The 16396-nt window shown below is 41.6% G+C and overlaps 1 protein-coding gene across 5 annotated transcripts in view; it reads left to right on the top strand.

Annotated features, from left to right (window-relative positions):
* The window catches only part of foxp4 (forkhead box P4), a 104198-nt gene that overhangs the window by 61028 nt on the left and 26774 nt on the right, over nt 1–16396 (top strand). For all 5 annotated transcript variants that reach the window (XM_061784704.1, XM_061784706.1, XM_061784703.1 and 2 more), the window contains exons 4-5: nt 5857–5979; nt 10455–10598. In XM_061784704.1, the coding sequence (XP_061640688.1) occupies nt 5857–5979; nt 10455–10598 (267 nt within the window). The remainder of the gene's footprint in view (nt 1–5856; nt 5980–10454; nt 10599–16396) is intronic.

The raw sequence follows: 16396 nt of genomic DNA, 5'->3' as shown, positions 1-16396 counted from the left end.
AATAACCCCAGTGGGCCGATGGGCCGTTGGGCCTACCCTGCCACAAGACGAAAAAGCAAATAAAACAGAAAGGAGGGAAAAAAAAGTGACTTGTGGGCTCATTGTCGTGATAGGCTGTACTGTACGTACCTGTTTTCGCCTACTTCTGTTTATGCTGAGCCAATCAAATTAGGGCCACATGTTTATATCCCACCCATTTGCGGCTGACTATCACCTGTCCATCACTCTTCAGCTAACGGTACAAGAACCTGTAGCTAGATAGCCAGCCGGACCAGAGTTAAGATGGACAAGAAAAAAACAATTTTAGAAATGAAAAGGTGCTGCTGAGAAGTTGAGAGATTAAAAAAAAAAAAAAAAAAGAAATCCCTTGAAGAGGTGGCGCCCACACATAAGAAAATAGTTATTTGGCAATCGTTCGAGTTTGGCTACCGCCACACAGGAGTCCGTTGCCATCACAAGCCGCGGTGAGCCTGGCCCTCAACAGTACTTTGTGTGAAACATTTGAGAAGCACTAATCTACATCAACCACTTCAACTCGGCCTCCTCCATTTAAAAGCAACACAATAGTGAGTACTTTATATACTGTAGTGTCATGCTGGTTCCATGTACCTTGCATTAGTTCTACGACCAGTAAAAGGAGGGAAATCAAAATGAGATAGAATGAGTGAATGAGCTGTGTACTCACACCTTATGACTTAATTCTCCTGGGTGTGTAGATGGTAGTGCTTGTTTTTCATTTTAGGTTTTTCAGGTTATTAACTACCGGTACTCCATAAATTCTGGCCTAAAAGCTCTTCAAATTCATTTATTATTATTATTATTTTTTTTTTTTCTTTTCAATTATTGGGCTACATGAGATTTGTGTTGCCGGCTGGCTGTCTCCCCACGGCGCGCATGAACTGGGCCGGTCTGTCCATGACTCTCGGGCCACTTTTTCCCCCACTCCGCCCCTGCAGGGAGAGGTGGTAATGCTCAGTGACAGGGATAAACAGTGCTGCTGGGGGAGGGGAGTGGTGGCTTCTACCAAGGGAGCAAGAGAGGAAGGAGGTGTGTGTCAGCCTTTCTCTTCCTCCTCCCTTGTCATTTTTTCAATTATCTCTCTCTCCTGTGTGTCCCCGTAGACCCAGAGGCAAGGTGCACATCATTTAGACTGAGAGCCTGTTTAGATTGTGATTATGGAAGCAGCTCTTCTCTGCTCTGAGCTCCACATACACACAGACGGACACAGGGGTGCCAGTTTGGGCTTGACTCAGATTTGCCTGTGGATCAAATATTCTTTTTGCAGTTATAACAGCTTCTACTCTTTATACTCAAGATTTAGAATGTGTCTCCAAATATTTGTGCATTATTCCAAAGGAACATTCAAGTTCTTCCACACCAAAGTCCCTCAACCATGTCTTTCTACACCTTGCTTTGCGGAAACAGAAAAGGGCCTTGCCTAAATATTTCCCTTAAAGTTGGAAGTATAAAGTTATTGAAAAAGGTTTCAGTAGGAGGGGGAAATAAGAGATTTAGGCCAACCTCTAATTGATTGAATTATTGCGTACCACACTTCGGTGCAGGCAGCAGAGGTTCAGTTCACGTTCAGTGACGGTGTGAATGTCAGAATGAATAGTTGTCAGTCTTTATACGTGCCCTGCGACTGACTTGCGATAAATCCAGGGTGTAGTCTGCCTTTCGCTCAGTCAGCTGGGAGAGACTCCTGCTCACTGGCGACCATGAACAGGATGAACGGTATAGAAAATGGATGGATGGATGTTTCTACATGCAGCATGGAGGTGTCAGACAGGTTTAAAATCTCGACTTGAACCGCTCTGTATTGAGTTTGCGTGTTGTCCCCATGTTTGCTTTGTTTTTCACTGGGAACTTCTGCTTTGTCCCACATTCCAAAAAACATACTTTGTACATAGATTAAGTGGAGACTATATGGTCACGTAGGTGTGAATGTGAGCATGAATGGTTGTTTGTCTATACTGTATTTGCCCTGCGTGGGCGCACCCTTTACCCTGTCGGCCAAAGTCAGCTGGCATAAGCTGCAGCTCACCCATAGTCGTAGAAAATGGATGGCTCGATGTTCTCCACACTCATGTCCATGAAGTCTATCTGTTTGTCTCATGAATGTAGAATTTTATTGAACTGCTATGCACTCATTTGAGAGAGTTGAGCATTGAGTGTTTGATAATACAAGAGACCGCGATTAGATGAAAGGTGAAGAAGGTATCCAAAGTTCAGTCCTCCCTTGGAGATGATGCCGTCATTTAAGCAGCCTTTCTGTATATCGTATAAACATGGAGCCTTGTCCATCTCCAAGGCACTGGTTTAATATCAGATACTCCTCCTCACCATCTTCCTGAGGTTTTATCCGAGATGGAAAGTGGGGCTTTCCCTCATTCTGGTTTGAATGAAAAGTCATCAAGGGAGAAGAGGAGAGAGGGATGGATCCCTCATTGAAATGCAAGTTAGATCCCCCCTTTCTCCACTCTCCCCTTTCCTCTGGGGACTCGCTGCCTTTCTCCTCCCTCTATTTCCCATCTTTCAGACGCTCCCTCTCTTCCTTTGTTAATCAGTTAAACTCCCTCTTCAAACAACCGCTCTAATTACTCCTCCACTCTCTGTAAACGACAAGGCTGTCTCTTGCATCTCCTCTCCATCCTTCCCTGCCTCCCTCCATTCCTCCCCCAGCTCCCGCTCTCGATGGCAGGGGTTGACCTCTGTCAGCCACCAGGCCCTCAGCAGTGTGCCCCTGCGCAAGGGGGTGCGTGCACGTACATTATGACTGATTCCTGCATGTTAATGAAAGGAGAAACGTGTTAGGTTAGGGTATGATATTATTTTATCTCGATGAGATATGGTAGATGCATTACAGTATATCTGGTTGGACAGTCATGTGATTGGAATTTTCCATTGGCACAAAAATCTTTTCCCTAAAATCTCAATAATAAAACATCAAGATAAACATGGCGAGGTGACACTTTCTTGATCCAGTACCTGGTGGCCACATTTCATTTTAGTCTTTTTATTAGGGATTTCTTAATTTTTCCACAATGACCTCCTCCTTTTCTCCCTCTGCCACCCAAGCCCCACCTTTCTGGCACTAATCTACACACACATCTCCCTCTTTTAAATTAACATGCAACAAGAAAAAAGGGGGGCGACAGAAGCGAAAAAAAATTAAATGCATTTAATAAATGGCTGACTTCAAATCACCCAGCTTTTCAGCCTCCCCCTATTCAACAGCCCAATGAAAGGGGAGAAATCATTCACAGGGAGAGACAAAGCCGAATGAAAATATAATTCTGCATTGTGAGGCGCTTTTGTCCTGGCCCGTCAAATCATTAATGGCAGGGCTTTTGTTTTGCGTCGTCGCTTACTGCCTGGCGGTGTCGTATGGCGGTGGCATCGCGTGCCCCGTAATCACCACGCTTTGTGATATTAGATTATAGGGCCAATTAATGGCATCAAACCTTAACTAAATCACCATTCTGGTTGTCTCACACTGACACACACACATTCAGCATTCAGTAGTTCCTCACACATAAGTTCCATATATCAGCACTTGCGCTCATGCGGGGCATTAGCCGACATGTGGAAAGGTGCTATAACTCCAATAATTATGATGCCTCAGACTTGAAAATGTCAATGGCAGTGTGTATAAAATAGAACGTAGGAGTTGTCAGCGTGGAAGAATGGGATGCACAAGAGCAATTAATTACAGCTTTTCATTTGGCAGCCTAGAATGACAAGGCGCTGCTGAGGGGGCACGCTGGCATGATGCCAAGGGGCGGCCAATATCGTTCCCGCCTTGCTCAGCACCTCTCGTGTCCTCTCTTGTACCTTTTCCTTTTACCAACTGCCACAACGCCACCCTCCCTTGCTCCACTTTATCATTAATGCCACCTGTCCCTGAGCTCATCACATATTTTGTAACACAGCTTCTTCATCTTCACCCTTAATTGAGCCAGCTCCTACTTTTCACATCCTTCTCACATTGCTCTACAAATCCATGCTTGTTGCATGTTTAGTAAAGCTCAGCATGTCACAGTACAAGAACAAGAAACCAACAAGAATGAAATATCGATATTATCAATACACAAGACAAATCGACGTTTTAGTCAAATATGCAGGCCCTCAAAATGAACTTGACCATGTCTTTAGCGTCTTTATTGCCAGAACTTATTGACTTATCAAATGAAAAAGAGTGAACATTACGTGCATAAAACACTTTCAAAACCTATTTTTTTCATAGAAAATAATGGCAGTATAAATAATCTGTTCAAGGGTCAAATTGCTGCTACCTTTATTAATTGTACAGGCAATCTTTCAATATTATTTCCCTGTCATGCAAGTGTAAGAAGGAGTTAATCACTGGAAGGGGTTCAATGTACAAAAATAAAAAAGAAAAGGTCAAATCACTGTAATGCCACATCTCATTTTGTGGCGGCACATAGTGTCATGATTCCATTATTATTATTATTATTAAAAATTATTTTAAAAGTTCAAAGCAGCTCTTCAAACTTCTCCACCATTCAGACAGAGTTTGACCATGATGGTGACAAATAATTCTACGCGGAGTGGATGTAGATAAATGGCCAATTTGCGTGGTGATAACTCATGCTTGTATTTCTCTATTAAAGTGCCACCACTGCGTAAGAGGCAGGATTATTTGTATTGTGAAGGCAGTATAGTTTATTGATGTGTAGGCAGTGAAGGAAACACAAGTCATCCCTCAGCCTGTTAGGAGAGACAATATATCCACTCTGGGAGTCATACTCTCACTGTGAGTCTCACTAAATATCTGTCATTTGCTTTGTCTTTATTTCCCTTAATTGTTTTCCTCTATCATTTGTCCATTCATCTAATATGCAAATCTTTTTAACACACATTAATTTGGCATCCATGCCCAGTCCTTATGTCTGTCTGAATTGTGTGATTCGTTTGCTTTCAGTTATGTTGTCTGTAATCAGATTAGCAACTCTGCCTATCTCTGTGTACAGTGTATGCACAAGGCTTTTCGTCTTTGCTGTCTTTGCCTGCCGCTTGCTTTGTTGAGATAGACATCTATCTCATGGTGACAGCTGAGATGTTGTTTTATGTCTTTCCTTAGCCAGACTGGAATATGTGGGAAGTAAATCGCAGGCAACCATAATCATGTGTTTATGGAGGGAGATAAGATTTATTTATTATTTTTTAGATGAAGATTGCCTATCAGAGCTTGTATATCGGCTGCTGTCCCATAAATTGCCTCAATTATTTTCAACAATGCCAGTGCAGTGGAGGAAAGTGCCAACAAAATATGTGTAAAGTGGTGTTTTTATTAGTCTTTCTGTGATGTCGATCTAACTAACCATTCCTGTTTTTTCATTCTCAGTTTAAAATATTTATTTTAAATTTAATAATTGCTGATTCACCTGTCAGATTACTGTGTATAAATAAACCTTGGAGACCTTTATAGTCTTGTTTTTGGCTGACTCTCTGAATAGCATAGGCAATTGGTTTACGTAGTTCCCATATGGGGCTGTTCCGGTTGAGCCCTGTGAACTCCGCTTAACAACAAGTGGCCACTCAAGTTAGAAATTGTATTTCAGTTGTAAGGTTTTATTATGAATAGTTTCTGTTTATTGTGCTATTTATTACATTACCGTTAAAACAGTCATTGAACAACCTTAGTTAAAAATTTATGCAATTTGGGCATAGATAAGACAGACAGACAGATACATACATACATACATACCTGTAGATACTTTATTTATCCCAAGAGGGAAAATAAATAAGGATTGTGGATGTCTCTTTTCACACATAAAAATGTAAAGAGTAAGTAAAGATTCAAATGTGTTTGTATTCCTGTGCTTTACCCAGGTCCCTGTATCCATGGCTATGATGAGCCCCCAGATGATCACTCCACAGCAGATGCAACAGATCCTGTCACCCCCTCAGCTCCAGGCTCTGCTGCAGCAACAGCAGGCTCTCATGCTTCAGCAGGTGAAACACATGTGCCTAAGCAAACACACACACACACACACACACTAGTGTTGTGCTAGTGTGTCTGGTTGGACTCACTCCCACACTAACATGTTTAGATGTGTCTGATGTCTCAATGTGCGATGACACAAATTGGGTGTGACTATATCTCATTTAATGCTGTGAGATCATTGAAGGTAACCAAAGGCAAACATTCTGACTCATGCACACATTTTTTAAAAGTTCCTCCTGTTTAGCATTATTACTATTGTGCATTATTGTTATCATAACTGGACATGACCGCACCCGTAGGCACACACATGCACTAATCTGTGCATGTGCTCATCTGCAAAAGATCTGTTAACACTAACACTGCTCATCTGCAAAAGATCTGTTAAATGTTTAGACACAAGATGCAACTTTTTTGCCTACACAAATGAAATACAATTGCTGTAAAGATTTTCAAAGAGTTGTAACTGAGAAGTATTTGTACCAAAGAGCAACATACAATCGGTACAGTAGGACCTCGAAAGAATGAAAAAGTAGAAATATGTCCTAGAGTCAAACTGAGGCCATCTTAAAGCCTTTGATCAATTAAATAGGCAAAGTTTCAATTAACATGCTTACATTCAGGTGGAGCGACACGGTGACTGGTTAGACTGGTGACTGGTTCTGAGGAGCGGGGTTCAATCCCCAGCCCCGCCTGTGTGGAGTTTGCATGTTTTCCCCGTGCCTGCGTGGTTTTTCTCCGGGCATTCCGGTTTCCTCCCACATCCCAAAAACATGCATCGTAGGTTAATTGACAACTCTAAATTCCCCATAGGCGTGTATGTGAGTGCGAATGTTTGTTTGTTTGTATGTGCCCTGCGATTGGCTGGCAACCAGTTCAGGGTGTACCCCGCCTCCTGCCCGATGATAGCTGGGATAGGCTCCAGCACGTCCGTGACACTAGTGAGAATAAGCAGTACAGAAAATGGATGGATGGATGCTTACATTCATAACTGTCACACAAGTGTACAAAAATCATTACCTGTTATGTAATGAAACTATAAAATTACAGTTAAATAAAACATATATCACCCTTTGATTAAATATGAAAGAGTCAGAGTGTTTTTGGAAGTGGAAAGGCTTTTACTGAAGGCCAATTGACTTAAGCCATTACATTCTTTAACATTCTTAGCTGTCATTCATTCAAGTGTAAAAATAAAATGAATAAACTGCTCTACTGGATAACCTTAAAACAATAAATGGTAGTGATAAACTTGCAGAAGAAGATTTCTGCATGTGCTGAGAGCAAGGGTGTTAAATTCATTGTTGTTCAGGGGCCACATAAAGCCGAATTTGATTTCAAAGGCACAGGACCACTACAATCTTACCATACCTGATAAAAAAAAAAACACGTTTTTACCTTTGTTTGAATGCTAAACAAATCAAATACATTAGGATTTTTTTTATATTTAATGAGGATAAGCAGTTCAGAAAATGGATGGATGGATGAATTATTTTTATCATTTTAAAAAACAACCTCAGATTTGATCACTGTGATTGTATTTTAAGGCACAGAACTTTAAGTCACAGGTATTTGGAACTGAAAAATGTAGTATTGCACTTTAAAATTGAATCAATTATGAAGACCAATGAATTATTACATTCCGTTTTTTACAGGATCATAATAATTTTCAAAATTATCCTTAATCCCCACCACCAACACAATGTCATTAGTATTTTTCACTTTAAAATTCATCCAGCGGGCCGGATTGTACCCCCTAGCGGCCTGGTTTTGACCCGCGGGCTGTATGTTTGACACCACGGGCTTTGCATGTGAGTCTCTTCACAGTTCTTATACACTTGACATCAACTTTTTTTGTCACTTTTGTCACTAGCAATAATGGGCTGAGCAGCCATGACACAGCAAGTAAGACACAATAAGTCTGGTTCTATGGTCACCATCATACTTTTCTTCTCTGTCATCACATGTACACTTCAGTCATGGTATCACAAAAAAAAAAAATTACAAAGCACACATGAATAAATTCACTAGATGATCGCTGAGTTTTGCTGACGATGTTTATGATTTTAAGGCATATTTTTTTATAAACCTTTGGTCATTTTTGGAAAGTTATTTTTTAACCTTATAAGGTCGTTCACCGTAGTTTGTCTATAGCTGCATCATTTTCAGCAGAGGAATTAAAAATGAAAGATGTAATAACGTCTACCACAAAGGACATCTGCAAAATCACATGCTTTATGAACATAAGGACTGCTGAGAACCTTCTCACCTCCTCTACGACGGGAAAGTCAGACTATTAAAACCACTGAGTTTAACGTAATTCTCCCCGTTAATTAACCACAGTATGGACTTCGAGTCTGCATCTGCAAGCCAGCACTTTTACACAAACTGACACAGACACACACATACACACAGAGAGAGAAACCATCAGCTGACATATCGCTCAGCAGAGCATTACATTTCATAACCCCTTGGCAATACAGCATTGTATGAGAGTCTAAGGAAAGTTTACGGTCCACTACCACATAATATTTGTGTGAATGTGTGCGTACATTAAACTTTAAGGTTCCTCTAACTTTTACTTGCGCTACAACTGCTCTGCCTTTCCTTGCTGGTTTGTTCACAAAGGCAAGGTCATGGTAATAGGCTGAAGAGGTGAGTGCCTCACTTCCATACTCTTAATGCACAGAGCCACTGAATCAAATCATTAAAAGACCTTAATTATCACTTAATTATTCCCCCAACTCACCACTCTGCAGCTGAGTGTGTGTGTGTGCTTGCATATGCATTTGCATGTGTGACGAAGGCGGGGATCAGGAGTAGTGAGCCAGAAAAGAGATATTAACGCCGCCTAAGGAACAATAAAAAAGAGGAAAGGCAGATGGGAAAGAAAGAAAGCCCAAAAAAGGACTGTGTCTTCCATTAAAAGAAATTAAAGATAAGAAAGTACATCATTGTTGAAATGCAAAGTAAAATATGCAAAATTCAAGCTATGGCCAGGATAAGATCCAAGCTGGAAATGTAAAATGGCGTATTGCACAAAGGAAGCAGGAGCATTTTACTGCTCAGTTAGGATGTTCACTGATGTCTAGTCGACTCGCTCTCAGGTCAGATGGATGAGAGACTGCAGCAACTGCTGCTCTGTGAAGTCATTCTCTTCTGAGAAGCCTCTTTGAACATTTGATGCACCATAAAACAAAGACAAACTGCAGAGGCGCACACACATCTCAAGTGGATAACCTCCCCTGCACACGTGCACACTTATGCACACACTGTGGTCAGAGTTTCCCTGCCTGCGTTGCTCGTCATGTGTGCGAGATTGCAATCCTAATGGAGCTGCCTGCCTAAATGAATGATTACTAACACAAACGCAGGCTGTGGTCAGTCACAGGAGACACTGCTCGGGTGTTTGCCTTGTGTTGTGCGTTTAGATGAAAGAATAGTCCCAGCGGAGAGGGGCCTGTGATGGTGTAGTGGTTCACAGAGCTGACTTTTGTGCAGCTGGCGTGGGCTCAATTCCCACTCAGTGTCGTCTGGATGTTTTCAACGGACTGCGTGATAATTTGATTTCCCATTTTAATGACTTTGCTATCATTGTGTTTTAGCCACTTTGATTTTGTCCTGTACAATAAATGGATGGATTTATGCATATCCATGCGTAGTCATCTTGGATTATGTTAGTGGTTAAGCAGTGATCATTCTCATGCACAAGCAAATTGTCCCGCTCATATAAGGTTACTACTAAATGAATTAACTGACTTTAAGGTGTTATACTTTTTTAATGCCACAAATGGGAAACTCTCCCTATTATGTTTTTTCTTGCATTATGTACTAGCCACAAACATGTAGTGATTGTCCAAATAGTTTCCAAGTCCAAAGAACTCTGGGTCAACTTAATTACTTCAGTGAGCAGCTGTAGTGACACTCCATATTTCCCCTCTAGTTAGAATGGAAGTACATATAGGAACCTGAAGTACAGTGCTTAAGTAAACATGTGGTGCAGTCTTACTAGGGGCTCTCACTCAGTGTCAGCTGGGATCGACTACAGCCCCCTGCGGTGATCTCATGAATAAATGGTGTAGATAATGACTATCTGTGTGTAATTCCCTCGCAGGGATGTGGTCCAGCTCAGTGTTATAGAGCCTCTGGATGTATGTAAAGAATGAAAGACATCTGCCCCACTCATGTCATTCTGCCCTCACAGTGGAGTGTGTGCCGGTGCATTTTCAGTCACAGTCAGATCCTTGGATGCAGTGTTTAATTGCTTCCCATTGCTTTGACATACATAATTGCCTTGAAACAAGTCAACATAAATTACTTTATAGTCGCTCCATAATATTCTTCAATAGCCTGGCATGGCTTGTTGTGTGCGGTTTGTCAATGGACCACAAGCTGCCACAACAATTAAGGAAGGCCACCTCGGCCTCGTCGTTGAGGTTTGATACAAAGTTTTGATTCGCTCATACATCTCTTCACGTCCCTACAGCTACAGGAGTACTACAAGAAACAGCAGGAGCAGTTGCATCTGCAGCTTCTGACTCAGCAGCAGCAGCAGCAACAACAGCAGCAGCAACAGCAGCAGCAGCAGCAGCAGCAGCAGCAGCAAGCTGGAAAGCAAGCAGCAAAAGAGGTGAACATAAAGTACACACTCATTTAGATCAAGTACACTTTGAAATCTATAAGTGCTCTTAAATGCATAAAAATGTGGCTGACATGAGAGCTCCTAGAAGGAAAAAAAAAATCCATCAAGTGTCCAAAATATTGAATGTGTGATACATATGTTGGCCGTCTTCTTCTTTCCTCGTCTTCCTTTGTGGTTTGTGGTCAGCTCATCTCGAGACAAGCATTAGTGAACGCACACTGTCATTTTCTCCACAAGCCTGCCATGTTGAAGCAGTGTAGGAGTGCACTTCCAAGCCATTCGCTACCTTGCCAAAGCCCTCATTTACATGCCTTCAACTGTGGGCCTGAGGTGAGATCTCTACGTAGGAGGGGTCTTCCTCTCTTTTAATTGTCAATTAACCTCGCCAAGCGCTGGAGGCCTCTCCTGCTTTCTCTTTCTTTTTTGTGTGCCAAGATAAAGACAAAAGCACTGGTTAAACCACAGCTGCAAATCACTTCTGAGGATCTCGTCAAAGCCCAATCAAATAGGAATCTTCTAACTGCAACGAGATTGTCCTAACTTGTGGACACACGTGTGCTGGACTCGTTGTCCTTCTCTTTCTGTCCACTTTTGCAGGTCTAACAATTTGCTAAAAAATGAGGGTTCCAAACATTTTTGAGAAAGGTACGATACATCCATGCAAAAATTCGTAGCCTGAACTGTTGGAACATGCTGCATATCCTCAAAGCTTTTTTTTTTTTTTTTGTGATACTATTCCATATACCACATACCAGAAGAGTACCAGCGATGGCAAACAGGAAAAACATAATGAAACCATGAAAACATTTTACTGTTCTCAGGTTTGACTGTTAGCAGCTGTGAATTTTTACACATAAAGAAAAATTTTGCCTGTACATTAAATAATGCAAAATGTTTTATGATTGCTAAAATTTAGGGATTATGGAAACAATTAGATTAAATCAAGATACTGACCATCATAGTTCAACTGATTGTGTTGGCTTAAAAGCATCCACTGAACTTGCTATCCATCCATTTTGTATACTGCTTAATTAGAGCCTCTCTTGACTGACTTTGGGCGAGTGGCGGAGTACACCATGGAATGGTTTCCAGGCAATCACATAGAAGACAGCCATTCACGATCACATTCATGCCTATTGACAATTTAGAGTATTACACTCAAGACAGGAAGGCAGGTTTTTGAAATAAAGCGTACCAGGAGAAAAACCCACACAAGCATGGGGAAAACATGCAAAGTCCAGACAGGAAGGCAGAGCCCAGATTCAAACCCCAACCTCAAAACTGTGAGACAGCATGCAAAGCACCGTGCTGCCCCTAAACTTGCTAATTCACTAAAAAGGAACAAGCAGCAATGAGTCATCAATTAACCTGAGACTTTTTGCCAAAAGCACAAGGAGACATGTCCTACATTCCGACTCGTCTCCCAGAGGGCCCGAACCAGCACACCCTCACCAACAGCAGCCAACCACGTCGAGCGTGACCAAAGCAAAGCAGTTGTGTTTCTCCTGCCATGTTGGAGACAGATCTGAATCGCTCACCCTTTCTCCCCCTCCTGTCTGCCGCTGTCCCAGTTTTCAGGTTTTTTGTTGTCCTGTAACAACTAGACAAGTGCAATCACTGGTCAAACAACTACACATAGACGGCTGATATGTGGTGGGTCACTGCACAAACATTTACTTGGGGGAATTTGGCTCCCTGCGGATCTGCATGAAGCTTCCACTGTGGTAAATGTTTCAAGCAACATGTCTTTGCTACAATTTTCTGCTTCCAGACATTAAAACAGGGTGTTTCCATAGGTTGTGAGGTTTATGTCTATTAAGCAATCAATGTTATGTAACAGCACTGATTCTTAGGTCATGGCATACATGCGGAAGAGGAATTTTTAAAAGCTAACAAGAAGACAGTAGGAGGAAGAAAAGTGCAAGCAGAGGGAGGGTAAAACCTTTAATCACTGCAGAGTTTTGTGCTCAAGTGGCTGTGACTTCTTGACCTTTTCCCCATTTTCTGCTGTCGCTTTTTGTGCGTGGAAGTAGTGCATTGCAAGACTATGAAAGTGTCAGTGTTTCTGTGTATGGTATGAGTGTGGGCACACATTTGGTACTGGTCAGGAGTCAGCTTAATGAAGTGACTGAGCATCGCAAGAGATGTGTGAATGTGCGTGTTTGTCGGTGACTGTCCATTTCGTGTGTGTGTGTGTATGTGTGTGCATCTGTGTGACTGGCAGGCTCAGGCAGTGTGTGATGTGCTCATAAATCACATTGACAGCCTGTTACAGCGCTAGCTTTGGCCACTCAGCCACAGCTAATGTAAACAGAACACAGGCACACACACGAACGCGCACTCACGCAATGGGCGCTTTAAAGAAGGACATATCTCAGGAGAGAGTGAGGGACAGAGGGGGGCAAAGGTGAAAATGAAATGGATAGACGTAGAAGAAAAAGAGGGGCAGTAGGGCTGGACAGAGAAGAGAAGAGCGGAATAAGTTTGTTTATGAAAAAACAAATGCCGACATCAAATATATGAACTAAATATTAGCATCTGTCCAATTTATTACACAGCTATAATGTGTACAATACCATGAAAACGTGTACCATGTGGGTTCCATTGCAATTAGCTTTTCGAGAGGCAACTTTAAGCCCTTTTTTTTGGGGGGGGGGGGGGGGGGGGCATGGAGAGAGATTTCCTTAATTGTATGTAATTCTTAGAAATGATTAACTCTGTCATGCACAGTTAGGATTGCAAAGGGGCGTAAAATTGTCAGTGAATTTCTGGAAACCTTCCAGAAACTTTCCATGGGAAGCTTAGTGAGAGAGAATTTTGGAAATATTCCAACTTGGACACATCCCCTATGATGCTGCACGTAGGGGATGTGACTGAGATTCACTGTACATGGTAGACCTTCAACTGAATTTACATAAAATCGTTGGTTTAGGCAGCATTATGCTGCATGTATTTTTTTCCCCTCAAAAAAGCATTTGATCTCTTTCACGGAATAATCTATAGTTTAGCAAATTTTAATTCCCCCAAATTCCCATGCACTCTCATGAATACCCATTTTTCCATGTCTCAAAATTTTGTAACCATAGAAATTATCTTCAACGCATGTTTCTTCAGTACTTTTCACTATATGTTATATTCGTGTGTGTGTGTGTGTATAAATATATATACACTTTTTTGTGACCATATGCACCCATATTACTGTACAGTACAAACTTGATGTTTTTTTACTTTTTTTCCATATCCTAAAACGCCCAGTACAGTACAAAGTTACTCTAAATATATATAAAAAATCTTGAAAAGTTTCTAGATGTAGCCAAACTTACCGGTGGTATGGTTTATGTAGACATTGTTGAAGTACAGGGGACAACAGATGAAAACTAGCCTTCTGGCTAATTCTGGCTTTTTTAACCATGTGTACTTCATGTGTTTTATGATATTGCATTGTCCCCTTTCAAATAAACTGATTAATAGTACTCTTTCTGGCGAGTCACTTTCATGAGCCGTGAAGAATAAGTGCTTCCTAGTTCCAACTCCATTGTCATAGATGATCGACTTGACAAAAAAAAAAACATTTTTTTTACTGTACCAAAAATATAATTTTCCAGACTCCAGCAATTTATGTGTTGTATTCTTCTTTGGATTAACACCACAGACAGCCATGTGAGCGCTCGCTCTGCGGCGCAGAGCACTATGCTAGAATAGATGAACTCCTGCGATCATGTTCGCCACGTGGAAATGTTGCCATATACAAGATGGCCACCAAGTAGGCACGTCTGTGAGGTGGATCTAGTCGCATAGGCTTTCGATGACCCAGAAACACGTGTCTTCCCATTCTCTGCCTACATTGCGGCACAGCACCAGTAAACAACAGCGGCGAATTCTGGAACTAAGTGACAAATGGAAACTATTTTTGGTCACATTAATGGTCTCGACGGTCCATTTTATTCAATATCCATTATATCGTGGTCCGTTTTATCGAGGTTCCACTGTGTGTATATATATATATATATATATATATATCGTGGTCCGTTTTATCGAGGTTCCACTGTGTGTGTGTGTGTGTGTGTGTGTATATATATATATATATATATATATATATATATATATATATATTGTATATACAAAAGTGTATCGTAAGATGCGCACAGTAAATACTGACTTTTGTAATATTATTTTGTCTGTTTTCTGGTTGCCTTTTTAGTGAAAAGGAAAACTTTTTCACAGTGTTGGACATGTACTTCCATCCGCTTAACCAAAACAATGGGCATAGCTTTCGATAAGCAGACAACATTTTCCCCCGATATTGGCTAAATGATCAAGTATGAATCCCATTGAGCCCGCAGCATTGTACGTTTCCTGTTGTCCTTTCACTTACCTAGTGCAGCCATTCACATACACATTCTCTCCCCAGGCTCCAGTCTGAAAGGAAATGACCTAGCTGCCCTTCCTGTGAGATGGTCCCTGTTCAAAGGGTTCCATGCTGCCAACTCTCTCTCTCTCTCTCTCTCTCTCTCTCTCTTTCTCTCTCTCCCCTCTCTCTTCCTCGGTCTCTCTCTCACGCTCTCTCTCTCTATCTCTCTCTCTCTCTCTCTCTCTCTCATGGGCACACAATAAGCAGGTCCTCAAGTCGTTTTTTTCCCCCCCTCACAAGTTATCTCTGAGAGATAAAGCTCATCTCTCTGGGGTTGGCCTGCAGGGACTTCAAACAACTCAACACAGTCCTGCTCTAGTCTAGCCTGGGAGAGCAGGAAAGAGGGCATTTATCACCATACACACACACACAGACACACACACACACAGACGTGACATGAGACCTTTCTCTCAGTCCTTTCTTGTCGTCATCGTGATAGCCATGAGATTTTACTGTCATTCTATGGTCTAAACGTGTGACTTTGCACTTGGATTTATTGGGTGTGAAAAAAAGTAACTGCTGCACAAATGGAAAACAAATCACAGGCAACGTATTGCAAGTGAGACATTTAGCTCCAAACTTAAATGCAGGAAATTGTATGATTTTATGTGGGAGTAGACGAAAATGTGGTTTGTGTGAAAGCCGGTTTGGTTCTATGTAGAATATGTTTTCAGTTTTGCCAAATATAAACTGTCGTTGTGTCTTTAGGCTTTTCCCATCAGGCGTCCCCACAGCGAGTAACTCATGATTTTTTGTTACCGTTTTTACGGCGGAAGCCCTTCCTGGCGCAACCCACCCATTTCTGGGCCTGGGACCAGCAGTGACTGGGTATTGGGGCACAAGCCGGGAATTATATCTACGACGTCTGCACGAATGGCAGCTGCATGTACCACTACATACTGTACCAGTGGTTTATGACAAATATACAGTAATTAGATTCCTATTAACAACTACATTAGAGCCTTATTTTACTAAACTTGTTTTTGTTCATTTGAGAGAAGATATTAGCTGCAGAGAAAATTTAAATGCTTCATTTTAAGTATTTTCTGCTAACATTATAATTTGTCAGAAGTTGAAAATTTGTCTGAGGATTACTACTACAATGGAAACTCCTTCCTAACAGTTTATCATAAAACCTTTTATTAAATCCATCCTTCCATCCATTTTCAACACCGCTTATCCTGGTTAGGATCGCGGGACTTCGGGCGAAAGGCAGATTACACCCTGAACTGGTCGCCAGTCAGTCACAGGGCACATATAGAAATGGACAACCATTCCCACTCACATTCACACCGTCACTGAGTGGGAACTGAACCCATGCTGCTTGCACCAAAGTCAGGCGAGTGTACCACTACACCATCAGTGACCCTTTTAT

Source organism: Phyllopteryx taeniolatus, chromosome 9 (assembly GCF_024500385.1).
Source record: "Phyllopteryx taeniolatus isolate TA_2022b chromosome 9, UOR_Ptae_1.2, whole genome shotgun sequence".
NCBI classification, from domain to species: Eukaryota; Metazoa; Chordata; class Actinopteri; order Syngnathiformes; family Syngnathidae; genus Phyllopteryx; species Phyllopteryx taeniolatus.
This window is presented reverse-complemented; position numbering and strand designations above follow the sequence as displayed.